Source organism: Hermetia illucens, chromosome 1 (assembly GCF_905115235.1).
Source record: "Hermetia illucens chromosome 1, iHerIll2.2.curated.20191125, whole genome shotgun sequence".
Taxonomy (NCBI): Eukaryota; Metazoa; Arthropoda; class Insecta; order Diptera; family Stratiomyidae; genus Hermetia; species Hermetia illucens.
This window is the reverse complement of record NC_051849.1, coordinates 169287329-169305149: the sequence shown is the minus strand read 5'-3', so window position 1 is coordinate 169305149 and position 17821 is coordinate 169287329. Positions and strand designations below refer to the sequence as shown.

General features: G+C 37.0%; 1 protein-coding gene across 1 annotated transcript in view; it reads right to left on the bottom strand.

Annotated features, from left to right (window-relative positions):
* LOC119661108 (phospholipase A1-like) overlaps nt 1-17441 on the bottom strand; it is a 58373-nt gene extending 40932 nt beyond the window's left edge. Inside the window, exons 1-2 of the mRNA XM_038070304.1 lie at nt 17116-17441; nt 16864-16999 (exon numbers count right to left, since the gene is read on the bottom strand). Of these exons, the coding sequence (XP_037926232.1) occupies nt 16864-16999; nt 17116-17167 (188 nt within the window). The 5' untranslated portion in view covers nt 17168-17441. The remainder of the gene's footprint in view (nt 1-16863; nt 17000-17115) is intronic.
* Between the last annotated feature and the right edge of the window lie 380 nt (nt 17442-17821).

The following is a 17821-nucleotide window of genomic DNA, read 5'->3' as shown; positions in this document are numbered from 1 at the left end:
ATTATAATGTTGAAAATTAGCGACACTTTGAAAAACTTTACCGGCGTACGGGTCAGATGCCCCTACATTAAGAAAGATTGCAGATTATGCCATACAACTGATCCAAGTATCCTAAGATGGTTATTGCTCTAGCACTAGGCGGCATAAAACAGTGGAGGAAGACAGAAAAACTCTCGGAATTTCGTGGGCTGAGTTGAAACACATTGCCAGAAATCAACAATGATGGCGCCCACAGAAGGGTTTATGGCAACTTTATAGAGAGATATATATATGCTCATATTTATCTAACGAAATGTTGACATATGTCAAAGGGAGACTGGGGTATCTTCCGCCTTCAAAATTAGCCACCCACAAGATTTGAAGGGGTGGAATCATCCATCAATTTGGCCCCCCGACTTTTCGTTAAGGACTTTCAGCTACAAACTCATCCTCTGAATTCCCGAAAGGATTGTCACAATCTTCTGACTAGACTTCATTGCAATCGTCATACCCTAGCATCAGGGATACTCAAAAAAGGGGGTATTTTAATTCCCGTTAGGTAGCATATTCGTGCTATCCCTATTATTTCCTTAAGCGCTCATCCCTATGAGTCCCTAGTTGTTCGCCTTTAACCCCAATGAACGCGCCGTGCAGTCCACCTTATTGAAAGGTTTCTCAATGTACTTCTGGATGTGCTTTTAGTTAAATATTCTGGCGTAAATTTCTTCCCCTGTGGGGTTTAAATGTTCCTTCTATTGAACGTCCAAGTTTTCCCGGTCTGTTCGCCCACCCTAATTATAAAAAACTCTCGAAACCACGGTTTTCTTGAATTCTTGTTCCGCCTTTCAAATCAACAGTAACTACCTAGAATATCAATTTCGTATTGAGAAACATTCCTAGCGATCGGAATTCTATTTCAACGAGCCCAAATTTAACCTCCTTAACCTCCATAAACATTTTTCTTGCAGCTGGGATTAAGACTTTTTGATAACGCCGAACGAAAACTTTCTAACCCGACTTGCAACATCAACAATTCTAATCAAAAATCTACATTAGCAGTGTTTAGAAAACATGAAAGCTCACCCTGGTGGACAAACCCTACTGTTCAGAGGCCTGCGATTCCCGCTTTGGCTCATTCTCCCCACTGTTCACATAAAAGTCGCTGATCGTATTTCTTGGTCTGCGAACTCAGCCTGTTAGCTACTTCTTGATCATTCTTCCTCAGTGTTTACAGCTATCATTAATCTCACTATTCTTCCCACACAACTGACTTTTGTGTTCGTTATATACCTTCTACATATTCGTCTTCTGGATCCTTCCATTGGCGAAATTCTTCTTGACAATGTTAATGTTAGTGTAGCTTGCAGTCCCGATAGTGTTACAAATCTCTTCCCAGAAAAATGTCCTTCCAATAAGAAGGTATCTTTCCCGATATATGTACGGAATCTCGTATTATTCCCTAACGCAAAAAGTCACTTTACACTGGCCGAGCATTACCGGCCTATATCACCCCCCTATGGAATTCAAGGCGAGGGAATGCCTATAACCAATTTTATTACAAGGAGAAAGTAACCATACAATCAATGTTAACTTCTCCAAAGTTTTCGATTTCCATCAATTATTCCCTTCTAGTTGAGAACTTACTTTAAATCGAGCCTCGGAGTTGTATCTTGCCTTCATTTCTTCCACATAGGGGATACGTCAGGGTTCGATACTCGGCTAATTTATGATTTGATTCTTCGTGGTTGATTTGCCCCCCTTATTTAATTGAAGTAATAAAAACTTGTTGTTTCTTTTTCGTTGGTGTGGGTATTTATTCTTGCAAATACCGATATTTCGGGAACCACTTGTTCGCTTCATCAGTGGAAACAAGAACAAGTGGAATCGGTATTTACAAGAATAAATACCCACACCAACGAAAAAGAAACAACAAGTTTTTATTACTTCAATTAATTAATCGTTGGAAACACCGCATAATTTCACTCTGACCCCCTTATTTATTTGTGATGGTCTTTTATAGGTTTATTTATTTCTTTATTTGATCAACAATAAAATATAAAACACAAAGAAAAAGAAATGGTATCTCGCGGTGTTTCTAACGATTAAATTATTTGTAAAAATTAAGACTTGTTTTTTTCTACTCGCTAGTGATACTTATTATCGCTGCCAAAATCAATATTTCGGAAACCATTTGTTCCCACCATTAGTGCTAATAAGTCTAGACTGTAATAAATATCACTAGCGGATATAAAAAAGCAAGTCTTATTATTCAAATCAGGAAAAAAAAAATTTCATATATCAGGCTAAAAATCACCAATTTTAAGGTTTTGTGTAAAACAAGACCTTATTAAAATCGATTCACTGTCTGTTTGTCTCTCTGTCACATGCACTTTTCTTCAAAATGGCTAACATCCGAACGAAATTTGGGGGACAGATGGGAACTATGGAGTTTAAAGGGGGCTTCCCATACATGCAAAGGCGGGTTTAAAAATTTTTTTCACCGGATATAGTCGTGTGAGGTATCAAATCAAAGGTGTAGTTCTTTCCGAAACTGATATTAGTTTTGACTTGAATGGTAAAGTGCGTCAATAGGGAGTCAAAATGTACACACTTAAAGTGAGACAGGACTCGTTTTCGGAAACTACCCGACTCAAAAATCCGAAAAAAAATCGGGGTATCCTTAGATGAAATCTAGGCCTCAAAATATGTGCGATTTTGATATCTGCTCAAATAAACTTACTAATAGTATATTACCAACTTTTTGAAATTGACTAAAAACAAAAACCTCCCTTAAATTTATCCCAGTACTTGCGCCGGCATAGAGGACAGTATCGTGCATATATATGTCAAGTTCCATGAAAATCCGGCTATTAGTGTCAAGTTTATAGCAGTTCAAACTTATCAATTTCGTGTGAATTTACCGCATCCTAAGCCGTGCAAATAAGATTGGGACGTCATAATTAACGAGAATAATTGACATTCGAGTGAAATACTAAAATTCCATTCATGAAGAAACTAGTTCTCCCCAGCCCTTTTTAAGGTTTTGCGTAAACACAAAACCTTATTAAAATCGGTTTACTGTCTGTCTGTCTGTCCGTGTGTCTGTCTGTCCGTCACACGCATTTTTCTCGGAGACGGTTATAGCGATTGACTTCAAATTTGGTAGAAAGGTGGGAACTATGAACTATGAACATATAATGAGTTGCATCCTTTTGCATTCAATTTAAGGGACACATACAGGCAAAAGGGGGATGTACAATTTTTTTTCATCAAATATAGTCATGTTGGATATCAAATTAAAGGTCTTGGTTAGTACCTTTCGAACCCGGTCTAAGTTTTGGCATTTGTTGGAAAGGTCAGGAGTGCGGGGGGTTGAAAGTGATTATTTCTTTAACGGACCCATTCTCAGAAACTACTTAACTGACAAATCTGAAAAAAAGTCAAGAGGCTGCCACTGTATGGTGCCTAGGCTCCGAAATACTCTTTATACCGATATCTGTTCAAATAAAGTTAATAATAATACACTACTATAATTTTTAGTAATTGGCAGGAAGTTCCTCCTAGAATTACAAAATTTTGCAGTAATGTAGGTTATAGCATAGAGCATGATACCAAATTTGATGAAAATCGCACTATTACTAACAATAATATAATAATATAATAAGTCAAAGCTGTCGCTTCTGTGCAAATTCAAGACTTTGAATGTCAATATCATTTGAAATTGTATATTCTCACATAATATATCCATATATTAAGCACTACATACTAATGGGACAAATGCACACTCAAATCTCTTTATAACAGAAATAGACAAAACCTTTCATACCTGAGGCGTTTACTTTGCGATTTCCCGACTTGTTGTGGTTCTAATCTTCTTCTAAACATTTCCAGTCCACTTACGATAATTTTAAATGTAAATCAATTGCCACGCATTTTGGTCATGTATCTTTTTTAAGCTGATGAAAGTGCAAATTAAAATAATTTTTGAAGATTTTCCTACATGTTGTAGTTTATCAGTTTTACACTTTTCAAGCTTTGAACGTGCTGTTTCACAGTATATTCTGTTTTTCATCTGAAATTTTCAGAGTTCAAATCTTCTTCAGCAACATCTTTTTTAAGAGCGCGAACCAATCATCCTTCTGAGATGTTGAAAGTATCCAAAAAGAATTTCTCACCAGTTAATACATTTTCATATGATAAATAATAATTAATCTGCCACCGCCTTGGCGTTGATTGACGTTTCCGTTTTGGGGTTTTCTCGCTTAATATAGCATTTAAAAGAAAATGTTGCTTCCTAAAGTTTCCCAACTTTCAAAATTTATCAAAAATAAGCTGTCAGTTAAAACAACTTATTTTATCTCAATATTTTTTCAAACAGCCAACCCTAACTGCAATTTCTTTGGGAAAAATTATTTTAGAATTTGTTGCTATATATTTTTCGCCATATGCTTTCGTTACTGCACCAACTTTTACGTTTACGGCGAGTTTCATTTTCTATCAAATGAGATCAATCTCCCCCCTCATAAAAATATGTTCACTGATCACAAGATTTTAAATCATAATGAAAATAATTTAAAAGCACACTCCACACACCTTTATTTCGCTTTTAATAAAACATTCATTCTATCCTTTTTTATTAAGCCCCGCAGTTAACTTTTATGGTACCTTGACTTACGCCACTTTCCAAATAAGCATGTGTGTCACACCGTTTACTAGTAAAACTTCTTAATATTATTTAGTATATTGAATACGACTTTGTTTTAAAGAAAAGATACCGTTAAATTCTATGCAATGTTATCATTAACTTGTTTTTTTGGAAAAGTGACTTCTGCCACTTTCAAAATAAACGGCTCAATTATATTCCAGGATGTGAGTCAAAAAATGTACAGATTCTGGTCCATTTCCGGAAGTTAATGAATGTAGTGGCTCTGGTAGCGGTAGCAAGGGAGCTAATTTGACTTAACGATAGGCAATCCAGGGGCTTCATTATTAAAATTGGTTTACTGTCTGTCTGTCTGTTTGTCCGTCACACACATTTTTCTCGGAGACGGTTGTTGTGACACCAAATTTGGTAGAAAAGTGGTAACTGTGAACGCTCATGCATATAGTGAGTTACATCATTTTACGTCAAATTTGAGGGAGGGTCCCCATACATGCAAAAGGGGGGTGTACTTTTTTTTTATCAAATATAGTCAAGTGGGGTATCAAATTAAAGTAATACTCTCCGAAGCCGGTTTTAGTTTTGGCATTTGTTGAAAAGGTGAGGAGTGCGAGGGGTTGAAACTGATTTTAATGGACCCATTCTCAAAAAATACTTAACCGAAAAATCTGAAAAAAATCAACAGGCTGTATGATGCCTAGGCTCCAAAATTTCCTCCATACCTGTTCAAATAAAGTTAATGATAGTAAATTACTCTAATTTTTAGTAATTAGCAGGAAAACCCCTCTTAGATTCCTCCTAGAATTACGAAGTTTTGCAGCGATATAGGCTATAGTATAGAGCATAATCCTACCATTTGTGAAAATCGCACCATTACTAGCAAAGGTATAATAGGTGAAAGCTGTCGCTTCTGTGCAAATTCCAGGCTTTGAATGTCAATATCACTTGAAAGTGGATCTTTTCACATAATATATGCATATATTATGTGCTACATACTGATGGGGCAAACACACGCTCAAATCTCTTTATAAAAGAAATACACAAAACCTTTCATACCTGAAGCGTCTAGCTTCCGGTTTCCCGACTTGTTAAACTTAAATTAAATGCCTTGCTATGTGGAAACATAACGTTGGGTTAAGCGCGACATTTCTACGTTATTAATTTTAATTCCATCGATTCCATTCAACTTCATTTCGCACTTCGCGTTGCTTGGCAGGTTGACTTGCATTGCAAATTCTGCGCTTCAATTCAATACATCTAATTGGAGACTTTCTGAAGAACCAAAATTCAACTGGAAATAAAATATTGACTCACTCCACGGTGCGATTGCCGAGATGGTTGGGGTGTCAGTTTTACGACCTCGACATGGTGACACGGGTTCGAATCTCGGCTATAGCCATAGATGTGATTGTCTCAAAGAGTTAATGGTATGAGTCTCCTAAAGGCCTGAGTGTTGAAACTTGGTTTCTCCTTAAAAAAATAATCACTTGATGTTTCTTATGACCATGTACACTACGTGTTAGTCTTTCAAAACTTACAAAAATCAACGTTAACTTAAACTTTTATTATAAGGCGTGATTGCCGTGAACTCACTGCAACCGTTAAAACTCACTAAAGAAACTGAAAACTTTATACACGTTACAATGGAATGGACTGTGCACCAAGAAATGAATAATCTAATATTTGATCTATAGATACAGATGTACGTGTTAGCTCCACTCGTTTGGCACTTACCGCAAACTCCAAACCTCTACAAATGTTTGGTGGACCAAACGTCGCCATCCACAGGTTTCCAGTTTGTAAGTGTTTTCTGAGGAGGCAAGCAGATTCCCTTTGATTTGTCCAAAGACCGACACTCGATCGGATCGGCAGCAAGCACTTGCTAACCTACACAAACCAAGCCAAAATTTTATCCACAACTTTGAATTTGCGATGGGTTGTTGAGGTTTGGCAAACATGTGGATCTAGCATTAAATTGGTTGGTTTCAGTTAAGAAACAAAGACTATTTGTTATGGGACTGACTGGCCCTGAGCCCGCTATCTATTTAATGGGGGCCACTCTGGTTTAATTTTTAAGTTATTTCTTCGGTGTAGTGAAAGAATCACTCCTTTTCATCAGCGAGTACCCAATACTTTCAAAAATGTGGTTGGCTGTTCGTTTTCGATCCCAGAGCAGAAGCAATCTGTCTCGCGCTTCTGCCCTGCGAAGCAATGTGGCGGCAACCGGCTACAGATTTTGTTTGCTTCGCCTTCATTAAATTCGAAATCCGATAAAGGTATGAATTATGTTTTCAGTTGAAGTTTATAGAGAAAAAGGAAGTCAGTACTTCTAGTTAATGATATTTTCTCACTATTAATCAAAAACTAAATTTTACGAAAACCAATGATCTTCAATATCAGTGCTGAACGGGCGAAGGGAGCATTTGCAGATTGGATGGGTTGGCTAAGACACATACAAATTTTCGTGGACCTCCAACCCCAACACAAAAAGTGTATGTTCTGAACATTAAAAACAGAAGTTTTCTGCAATTTTCTAATTTTCTGTACAATTTCCTTAATTTCTCTTTCCGTAAGATCTATCTACAGAGTATTACGAAACTTTTAAAAACAAAGATGAATGAAATCGGTAAAGTCGTTCTCAAGTTATGCCATGACCAAGGGAAGTATGATTTCATTTTTAAATATAAAGATTTGAGAGGACATTTGTCTCATTTGTGCATGCAAATGCACGCGCACAGATACATATTAAGCTAGACTATTCATTCAGTGTGAGACCATTTTGACCTATTACAATTCAGCGCAAAACTGGTATATCTGGAACTCCCTGCTAAGGCAGGCCTAAACCAAACACCGGTTGTTGTGATATTAATGACGATGGTAGAAAGAAGAAAACATGACTTACCGCTGCGGATTAAAAGATAATTTTAACACTCCCAATTGAAAATCCACCAGTAAGCTGCCAACAGCAGGATTGAAACTCAGCATTTTATATATGTAGATTGAAAACCGGTAATCTTTCAAGTTGATATGAAATACGTCGACCTAAAGGTACTCCATATATCAAAACCTGAAGCACCCAGGACTTTCCTACTGCAAACATACGACCACTGAAAATTCGGGTACCAAAAAAGCAGAAAAGTGGGAGTTGTTAGACTGTGTGCGAAACTGCTAAAAGAATCACAAGATTACCTAGCAAGCTTCATAAACTCGGAGGCACAATTTCATTGTCAATGCTAAATAAATTGGAAATAATTTTCAGCGTTAGTAACATAAATCCAAACAAGTCGGGAAACCAGAAACTGGACCCTTCAGGTATGAAAGGTTTTGTGTATTTCTTATATAAAAATGTTTGAGAGGACATATGTCCCATTACCACCTAGTACTCAATGTATCTGCATATACATATAATATTATGTCAGAATATTCACTTTTCGCAGTTTCTACCAAACTTGTTAGCTGCTTTATATAATAGCCTATATTATTGCAAAATTTTATGATTCTAGAATGTACTTGCAGTCAATTAGTAAAAATTGACAGACAAACAGGGACACAGACAGGCAAACAGACCGGCAGCAAACCGATTTTAATAAGAAATTGCTTTACAGAAAACCTTAAAAATGGTCGTGTATTTCATAATGTAATGCATCAGAAGTGTACCTCTTCCACGTCAGTCATTTAAAGATAAGAAGAAGCCGATGAGATAATAATAAATTTCCGAGAATTCCAAATTTCAAATCCCCAAGAGAAGGTAAGGGAACAGCATATTACCACATGTTCTTTAATTTTTTTGTTCAAACATGTCAAGAAGAAGTTTCCGAATGCGATTTAGAGTAAAGATATAGATTTCACTCAACTTTAATTTTTTTTCTGGCACATAAATGGGTAATTTAAGGGGGTCATCACACGTATCGGATCCGCGGAATCGGATTTTTTTTTGGTATCAATTGTATCTAGATATAGTGTAGAATATATGGGCAAAGTGATTTTTTGATATTCGGAGTCGAAATTATAGTGTTAAACACGTGATAAGTCACATGCCAGATTTATGTCGATCGCCGTAATAAAGCGCGTATTTATCGGTCCGAATGACGTTCGAATGACTTCGCTAAAAGGACAAGAATTTAAGGCAAGGCTGTGCATGTGTTTCTTGAAGAAACCTAAGGTTCATGGACTAGGCATAGCAGATTAATGAGCAGTTAAAGTTTTATGGCTAAAAATCGCATTCTATTTTTTAAATGCGTTTTTCTCGAAACTGCCCAAAATCTATCCAACGGGATCCTTTGAAATTTTCGCTACTTATTCAGAACATATTTCTAAGGTCCGCAAACTAGGATAATTGCGATTCATTCTTTAGTTTTTTTTGTTTTTATTCATTAAAGACGCCGTGAAAAAACATGAAAATTTACAAAAAGAAGTTTAAAACAGCACCAAAAATTTAGCTTTTAATATTTTTGAATAATCCTAGTTTGCGGGCTGTAGTTAAGTCTGTACGTTAAAATGCCGGTTACTTTTTTTCTTTAAGATGATCACAGCACCCTCTAGCGTGGCAGCAGAAAAACAACTTTCTTTGGAGATGGGTGTATAAATTGCTCTGTATTTCAATAATCAACTAGGCGATCGGACTGGAAAAATTACTATACACGCTCAAGATATTAATAAATCTATGGTGAAAAATTCGTATTTGTACCTTCATCAAGTTCTTCACTAAAAATTCACGGCCGTCACACGAAATGACCCTCTTAAGAAAAAATACCTACCTAACATCTATTCAATCCTAAACCCGTACAGTAACGCTACCCCTTAAATCGAATAAGATATATCTTCAGATTTATCTACAAAATCTTCGTAGATTAATTTAAACGTCATAATCGAAGTATTCGAATACGCAAAATAAACTTTCTCTTTTGTATGGTTAGTATTTAAGTGCCCTTCTTTAATCAAGTGCACCAAAAAAGCACACGCATCTACATGCTTATTACATAGACCAAAATTAAATTGTTTGTGACATATAGGAGTGTACTTTTCCCGAAAGTGATCGCAAAATATTTAACTAAATTGATACAATTGAATAAACCAAATTCCAATGCAGATATTAAGATATAATTTCTCCAATTTAGATCCATGTGTAGTGGCTGAACTTCGACTTTTACTTTCATGCTAAGCCTTCAGGCATAATGCCACACTACTCAAGCTTGTTGCCTGAAGAACTTATTAAGTAATATAATAAGTATAAATGAAATACAGCTATTATGCTATCAGCGCATGTGATTTTCGGAGGAAATACTATATCAAATATTCAGACAAAATATGATTTGCTGCATCAAACTTTTGCGGTGAAAATAGTATCGAAAAAAAAATAACTGCTTAACTGACTTGTTCGCATAAAAGACATGCGTTAATGGCTGTGCTTAAAATAAAGTTTGCAGTGGTTTGATGAGCTGATCTATTCTACACTTTCCTCATCAAATCACAGTATATTTTACCATATTTTTAGTTAATTTATTTTTTTAATGAATAGTGACGGTATGGACCACAAAGTAAGTAATCAATTTGAAATATCACAAAAAACTTGAATATGAAATAACAATCGATTGAAAGCATGGTTTGTTTGAACCTATTTTTATTAACAAGATACATGTATGTATGTATTATATTGGCGAATATCTCTCAGTTCTACTTGGGTCATTCTTTCGTCGAGTACAATAGCTGAGAGATTTTGTTAAATTCAAAAAGCATACATAGACCTAGACCGGATACCGGTTGTTGCGCCGTTGATGATGATACATAGATATAAAAAATATATTACTGACGCGGGTTGCTTTAGATCTCATAGGATAGATTCCGCACTGAATCAATTTTTAAGCAGGAATCTCGAAAATTTATGGTTTTCCGATATTATAGTACATTTTAAAACTATAGGACAAGCTCTGATTTGGTTAATTTTCGCTAAAAATTTAAAGTAAATGAAATTAGATCTTTTTGAAAAAGAGCCTTCCGAACTCTTGACAAAATTTTTTAAAATTATTGTTGATAACATAATGAAATTTTCATAAACTTTGAATTCAATTCAACAGTGCTTCGGATAAGAGCTGACTTCGGAGCTACAACCTTTAGCGAAAATGGTCTATGATTCTATGGTTTCCGGAATGTCAGAACGCTCCTTACCAATAATATTGACGGACCATAGAATACCCGCTATCTTCAATTTTAGTGAGAATTCCGACAATATTAGTCCATCCTTCAGCAAAACGATATGCTATGATTTTGGAGTGCATTCTTCTCTCTCTTTCAGCACTGTACTTTTTAACTCTGGAACATCTAGTGATTAAATTATTTAAAATAATCAAGACTTGAAAAAACTGATATTTCGGGAACCACTTGTTACCTTCGTCGGTGCTACAAGTTTTGGAGGACTTGAACTCGTCACTTGGTAAGAAGTCACAGACTTCGAATCCACCCACGATTGCGGTTTTTGGAGGGCTCACCAAATACTACCCCCCCTCTCCCTTCACACAGAAATCTGTGGAAAGCATGCTTTCCACTTCGAAAGATCCAAGCAGCCCAGACTTCATGAACCTGGGAAGGCTCCCAGCTTACGGCAAAGAAAGGCACTGCAGAAGAAAATGAAGTTTCTTGGGAATGGGGACATAAAAGTGACTGCATCAGGCATGGTAATGGCCAAAGGAATCGGGTGCAAGGAAGTGGAATCAGACCGGGCTCAGCCAACTCTACAGACAGCGATAATGCCCGCAAGTAGTGTAGGAATAAAATTTGTGGTAGGCAACGCTTTGCTGTGCCTACATCCACGTTTCGTACGGGGACCATGATCGATATGCCAGGAGATGATCATATCCACGGATGAGATCTCAAGGAAGCTCAACGCTCCCATAAGAACGCGAACATGAAGGCGGGAAAGAAAACGACGTATGCGCAAACTACAGTTTCAAGGCTTGTAAAATGTCAGAGGGAAAATAGGCCATCCTCCGGAAACACCCGTGGAAAAAAATATTGGAGCTTAGAACGAAAGCAAGACTTAATAATCAAGGTTTTCATAATGAGCTCCTCCAATTTCCCCCATGCCCAGACTGAAACCAGGCATTGGAGTGCCAGCAGCATCGCTATCAAAAACTGGATATATGTTTCTTGTAAGGACAGGTGGCAGGGCCTAAATGGCACGTTCACACTCTTGCCAAGTCTTAATAAACAACTTATGTTTTTTTATAATATACTTGCAAAATATAATATTTCTACTAACCCAATGAAGTCTATATTTATAACACTGCGCTGTTGTTCCAACAACTTTTATTCTTTTCATTGCCCTTGAGTGAGTGGCTTAGACCAATCAAACATTTTCCAAAAAGAAACAAAAGAATAAAAATATATATGTGCGTGTATTTCCACCAAGCTTCCTATAGAAAAATGTTTAAGCATCATTCGCTCCATGGAGCTCAATTGCCATTAATCCTAAATGAAATTTTATAGAAGCTCTGCCTTTGGTTCCCGCTTGGTTGCGGCAAGCAGCAAACATGTTGAACCGGCTTAATACTAGCCACATACGTGCAAGCAAGTTGTCGAATAGGTTGTTGGTTGCAGGGAGATTGCACGTTTGTCGGCAAGTTGCGGTTGCAGCGAGATGCATGTCTATGGACAAGTTGCGGTTGGCCGATCAGGTTGCGGCAACCGTAAATATTTGTTGGAGTTTGTAGTAAATAGTAAGTGTCTGGACAGCACCAAAATGTCAAAATATGTAGTTGTTTGCAGTTGGCTGCTCGCGCTGAATGTAGTGCAACATCGCGTAGCGTATATACGGCCGTACCTCAAATACCGTGAACGAAGATTATTCAAGTGTTCTCCAGTGAATTTACGCCTGGTGAATAGGCGGGCAAATCAATGAATACGAGGACCATCTTGATATGTGAAATGGGAAAGAACTGGAAGGCTTTGGACTCTTTCAGTGGACAACACATCAACACATTCAATGGTAGTCATATGAGTTAAAATAATCTACCCCAGATACTAAAAGCTGTCCAAACTTTTGCTAAGCCGCGATCAAGGTTTTATTGTTAATAAAAAAAATTGAATAGAAAAAAATAGTTCATCTTTCAAAAGATGAAATCACATCTTCCGATTTTCCCAAATCAAAACCACCAACTGAAAGACCCTTAAAAGCGATCTAATTTCAAACACTGTTGCTTCGCTCCGAACAGAATTTTGCCTGCTAAAACCCAGTCGAGCTTGTCTTATGCTGATGCTGTGAAATTCAATCGTCCCAAATCACCACAGCGTACCGAATCAGCAACTAATCTGGAATTTATAATGGTACGACTAATTCGAATACGTACGAATTTATGGCACACATAACAATATAACATAACAAGAACTGATTCGGAACCAGACGCTGATTCTCCAAACCCTTCTCGCAAAAAATGAGCTCTGCTACAATCTGCCACGGAAATGTGAATGGTATTAGCCAACATAAAATGAAATTACAAGTACTCCTTGTCAACAATGGGATCGGCATTCTCCTTATATGGGAGACTTTTATGACACCCGGCTACAAATTTTACTATATTTAGCACCCTGATGGAGAAGGTCATAGAGGTTCGGGAATCCTCATTAAAAGTCGAGTAAAGCATTAAGTTATGGAACCCTTTGCTAAAGACTACATGTAAACCACATCTATATGCGTAGTAGAATGGAGGATCAGGTTTTATCCGAGATTTACCATCTCTGCAGAACAGTTTAGAAGCTTCTTCAACTCGCTAGAAGAAGATTGATTTTAGCTGAGGACTTCAATGCTACGTACTGGGGCTCGAGATTGATCTCACCTAGAGGCAAAACTCCTCGCGCTGCCATACCGGCGAACTGTGAAGTCGATGTATTATTGAGCGGCCATCCAACCTACTGGCCAACTGTTCACCGTAAAATACCTGACCTTGTCGACTTTGGCATAACGAGAAATATAAAAAGAAAGTAACTAACGGCACAATCCTGCTTTGATCTAAGTTCCGATCATTAGCCGGTACTCATAACCTTTTCAAATCACCAACCAATCCCTACCGAACTGACGACAAAGAAAACTGATTGGCTTAAGTATAGGAAATATATCTCCTCGCATTTAAAAGCAAATGTGTCCTTCAAATCAAACACCGAACTCGACCAGGCTGTACATTGTTTCACTAAAGTATTACCATCAGATGCCCTGCATGCAACACCGAAGTCCCAATGTGTAGAATAATAGACCAGCTTATACGAAAAAAACGACAGTTGTAGCGTGAATGGCAACAGTTTAGATCCCCGAACCCGAAAAAGAAGCAGCGTCTAGGAAAGAGCAACAAAAAGCATTGAAAAAGGACCACGAATTATTCCCTTTGGATAGCGGTGAAGAAGCTCAATAGACCAATCCTGCGCGAATCAGCAATCCGAATGTCGGACGACAATCTTTGCTCAACACTTGAGAGGCGCTTTCCAACCAAACCCACATATAATGGAAAAAATTATCACTTTCAATTCCTAAAAGTGCACACCAACCGATTCGTTTCAAAGTTTTCGAAGTCTTAACGCAGGACCACCTTGAACCCAAAAAGGCTCCAGGTTTCGACCTTACTACGGACAAAATGATCCAATAACTGCTGGGATCTGCAGTCACTCAACTGACACACATATTTAATGGTATCTTATGCCTTGGCTACTTTCCAAAATGCTGGAAATTGTCGGAAAAAACATGATCCCGAAGAAAGGTAAAAATCCTACGCTCGTCACGTCTTATAGACCGATAGGCCTGTTTCCCTCACTATCGAAACTATTGGAGAAACTTCTGCTATCCAAGCTACAACAACACTTTAATGAAAAAGGGATTATTCCTTTTTACCAAGTTCATCGACTAGTCTCCGATATAGAAAGGTAGAAGGAAGGCAGAAAGCACTTTCTGACAAGACCAAGGACACACTGACAAGGTTTGGCATGAAGGTCTCATCTACATAATCAAAGAAAAGCTATCTACGAATAGCGATACGATTTTCGACTCGTATCTGACTGGCAGGAAACTTTCACATCACGTGAATGTAACAACGAAGTGGGAGTATGCCAAGGTTGTGTCCTCGACCCACTGCTTTATTTGATATATACTGCAGATTTGCCCACAAGCGTGCGCCTATTTATCATACTTCTATCTTTGCTGACGATACGGCGATACTCTGCGCACATTCAAATTCTAGTGTTGCATCACGAAATTGCAATGATTGGCCCGCTGGAAAATCAAAGTAAGTGATACAAAATGTAGTCATGTCACTTACAACAAATTTTCGAAACTCCCCTTGGAATTCAGTCCTGATGATGATGATATATAAAGCAGTGATAAAGCCTGTCATGACTTATGGTGCACAACTTTGGGGATCTGTTCGCCCATCTAACATCGAAATCCTTCAAAGAATGCAGTCTAAAAACTCAAGAACGATTACTTCCGTACCGTGGAACATCAGAAACTACAATATCCACCGTGAATTGAGAATATTACAAATAAATTAATCATCTGAAATTACCATACTTGCTTCACGTCCAAGTAGCTTAGCCAGGAACTTATCGCATAAAATTTATTACCATCGCCTGAAGAGGAAACATTTCTTGCCTTTACGAATTATTTATTAATATATTAAAACTAAAATAATTAGCTGCCAACTATTCTATATTCCTGAACGTTGGTGAAGGATGTAGGCTGTTTTTTTAGATTCAAGATTTAATCAATTTTTGGTCCGAGGTCCAAAAATGATTGTGATACAATAGAAAAAAATGCCGAACTCTAGTTGACGCCTAGTTGATTCCCTAACTGCCTTAATTCTTTTTTGTACAAACAGCTCTGCTTTTTTATGTTCTAGGAGCACCAAACCTATTGCCTATTTACCACAACAAGTCAAAGTATAAAGTCATAAGAGAGAAGAAGGTATTTCCGCACGGTCTATCTTCTAGTTATTTTCCAAATAATAGTTCATCTAAAAGTGCTGACAATGATTTTAGAAGGTCCTTTTTTATGAACAAATAATTTCATTTACCTTCACTTATCGAGAAAGCATAAATCAAGCAGGATTTTAAAAGGTTTCAAATGAACGCTAGTTTACTTTTATGGGAAAGTTTCTTTCGTATTTATTTTGGGAAAAAATTGTTGTACATTAGAAATAAAAGAGAAAAATTAGATATTCAGAGGTCAACAATAAAGATACAAGCTTCCTTTTGTTGATGCCACTGTTATAAACACTCACTCTTATTTAAAAATATCAAGTGAAATTAGAACGAAGCCACAGGGATACTGAATTGGAAGACTTCAACGCAAAACCAGTATGTCTGAATTTCCTTACTGAGGCAGGTCTAGACTGGATACCAGTTGCTTCGCTGTTGATGATGAACGAGGATCACCAATAAACACAAAAATCATTCTCAATGGAAGTTCTTTAAAAAAAAATAAAGATTAATAGGTAGGAATTATGCTGGAACTTTGGCGCCACATCGAAATTAAATATTGGGATTCCTGCCAAACCTGCAATTGCGAGGACATATATTGTTTCCTAAAGCAATCGATCTGACAAGGAACTCCAATAGAAATTGAGATTGCAAAAATAGCAAATACTACCAATCAAAACAAAATTACCCAAAGCAACCATTCGATGATATTTAGGTATTACCTGGTATTTGGATATTTTTTTTCTGTTTCTTTTTCAACTTTATTTAATCACTTTGACAATTTTCATTATTCGTTGCACGGATTCCATCAGACAAAAAGCGATAAACATTAAACAAATGGGCTTAAAATGGCTGAAAGCGAACCCTATGACTACGCCTCAAACTATTAAAATAAACTATACGCCCTACCTTATAACTTATAGACATTTTTTGCATACAGAGAAGAGAAATTAGTCCCAGAAATTTAGTATTCATTCCACTCAGCGTATGGTTGCAAAAGTGAATCATGTTTCAAGGGAGAAATTGAAACCAAGATTTTCGAAAAATCATATCATCACTTACGGTGATTTTCATATATCATTTACTTGCATGTATGTAATCTATTTTATATTTATATTCAATTACACCTCACACAAAGACTTTAAGCCCCCTTTTGTCAATACGCAACATCCAGTTTCAAAACCAGGTCTTCATTGATTTTCACTTCCATAAGGAAAACTTCAGGAAAAATATTACACATTCCTTACATAAAGTAATTAGTTGCTACTTACGTAGTATACATTCGAAGAATTACATCTGAATGAGGACATATATTTGATCTTTGTACATTGCAACGAAGTATATTCACATCCCAAACGCGCGATTGAATCAAGGCGCGAAGTTCATTTTGAAAAAATCCACCCACATCTAGAAAAATATTTGACAACAAGGAAAATAATTTAGATATAAACACCACGTGAAAATTTTAATTTTTGATTTTAATTATTTTTCACTCCTTTAAAATATTCCACCGAATCGATTACCTTCACAATTCAGAAAGGCCACCATCAAAATAGTCACAAGCAACACTTTCATTGTATGAAGTTTTGTGTCACCTTGTTTTTATCCTAAAATTCTTTATTTTATCACACAAGGGTTGAAAATCTACCACTTTGCAAGCTGTTTATACACAGATACACTCGCTTACTAATTTCTTTGCTTTATTTCCAAATCGAACGTTCAACAAAGATCACAAGATTCGACGCTTCTTTAATTTTAGTCTTTACGCAAAGTTATCGATTTAAACTCTTCCGTCCGTTACCGACCTAACGTAAGTTTACTACGACAGTAAACTATGTACAGCCCCATACATATGTCCCATGTGCACCTACGATAGTCAGATTTTGAATGATCGTAAAATGCACTAGCAATTGGCACAGATTTTCCCCCAGACGGAATACGTTAGTGGATCAAAGCCCGACCAGACCAACTTCTTATTGACTGGATCTGGGACTTATCGCTATCAGTTGGATGTGGGATAGGCAGTTTTCCCCCGGACTGCTAACCGAACCTGCAGATATTGGAAAGAAAATCATGATCCAAGATTGCCTAACTAGTTTAGTTTAATCTTACATAAATGGAAAAGTGGCTTCGAACCGTTAATGCTGCAGTGAATGTGGAGAATTGCATCTTATGCTACTCAAAGTGCACCTTTTATCGGAGTAAATTGCCGAGTAGACCAGCACAGTA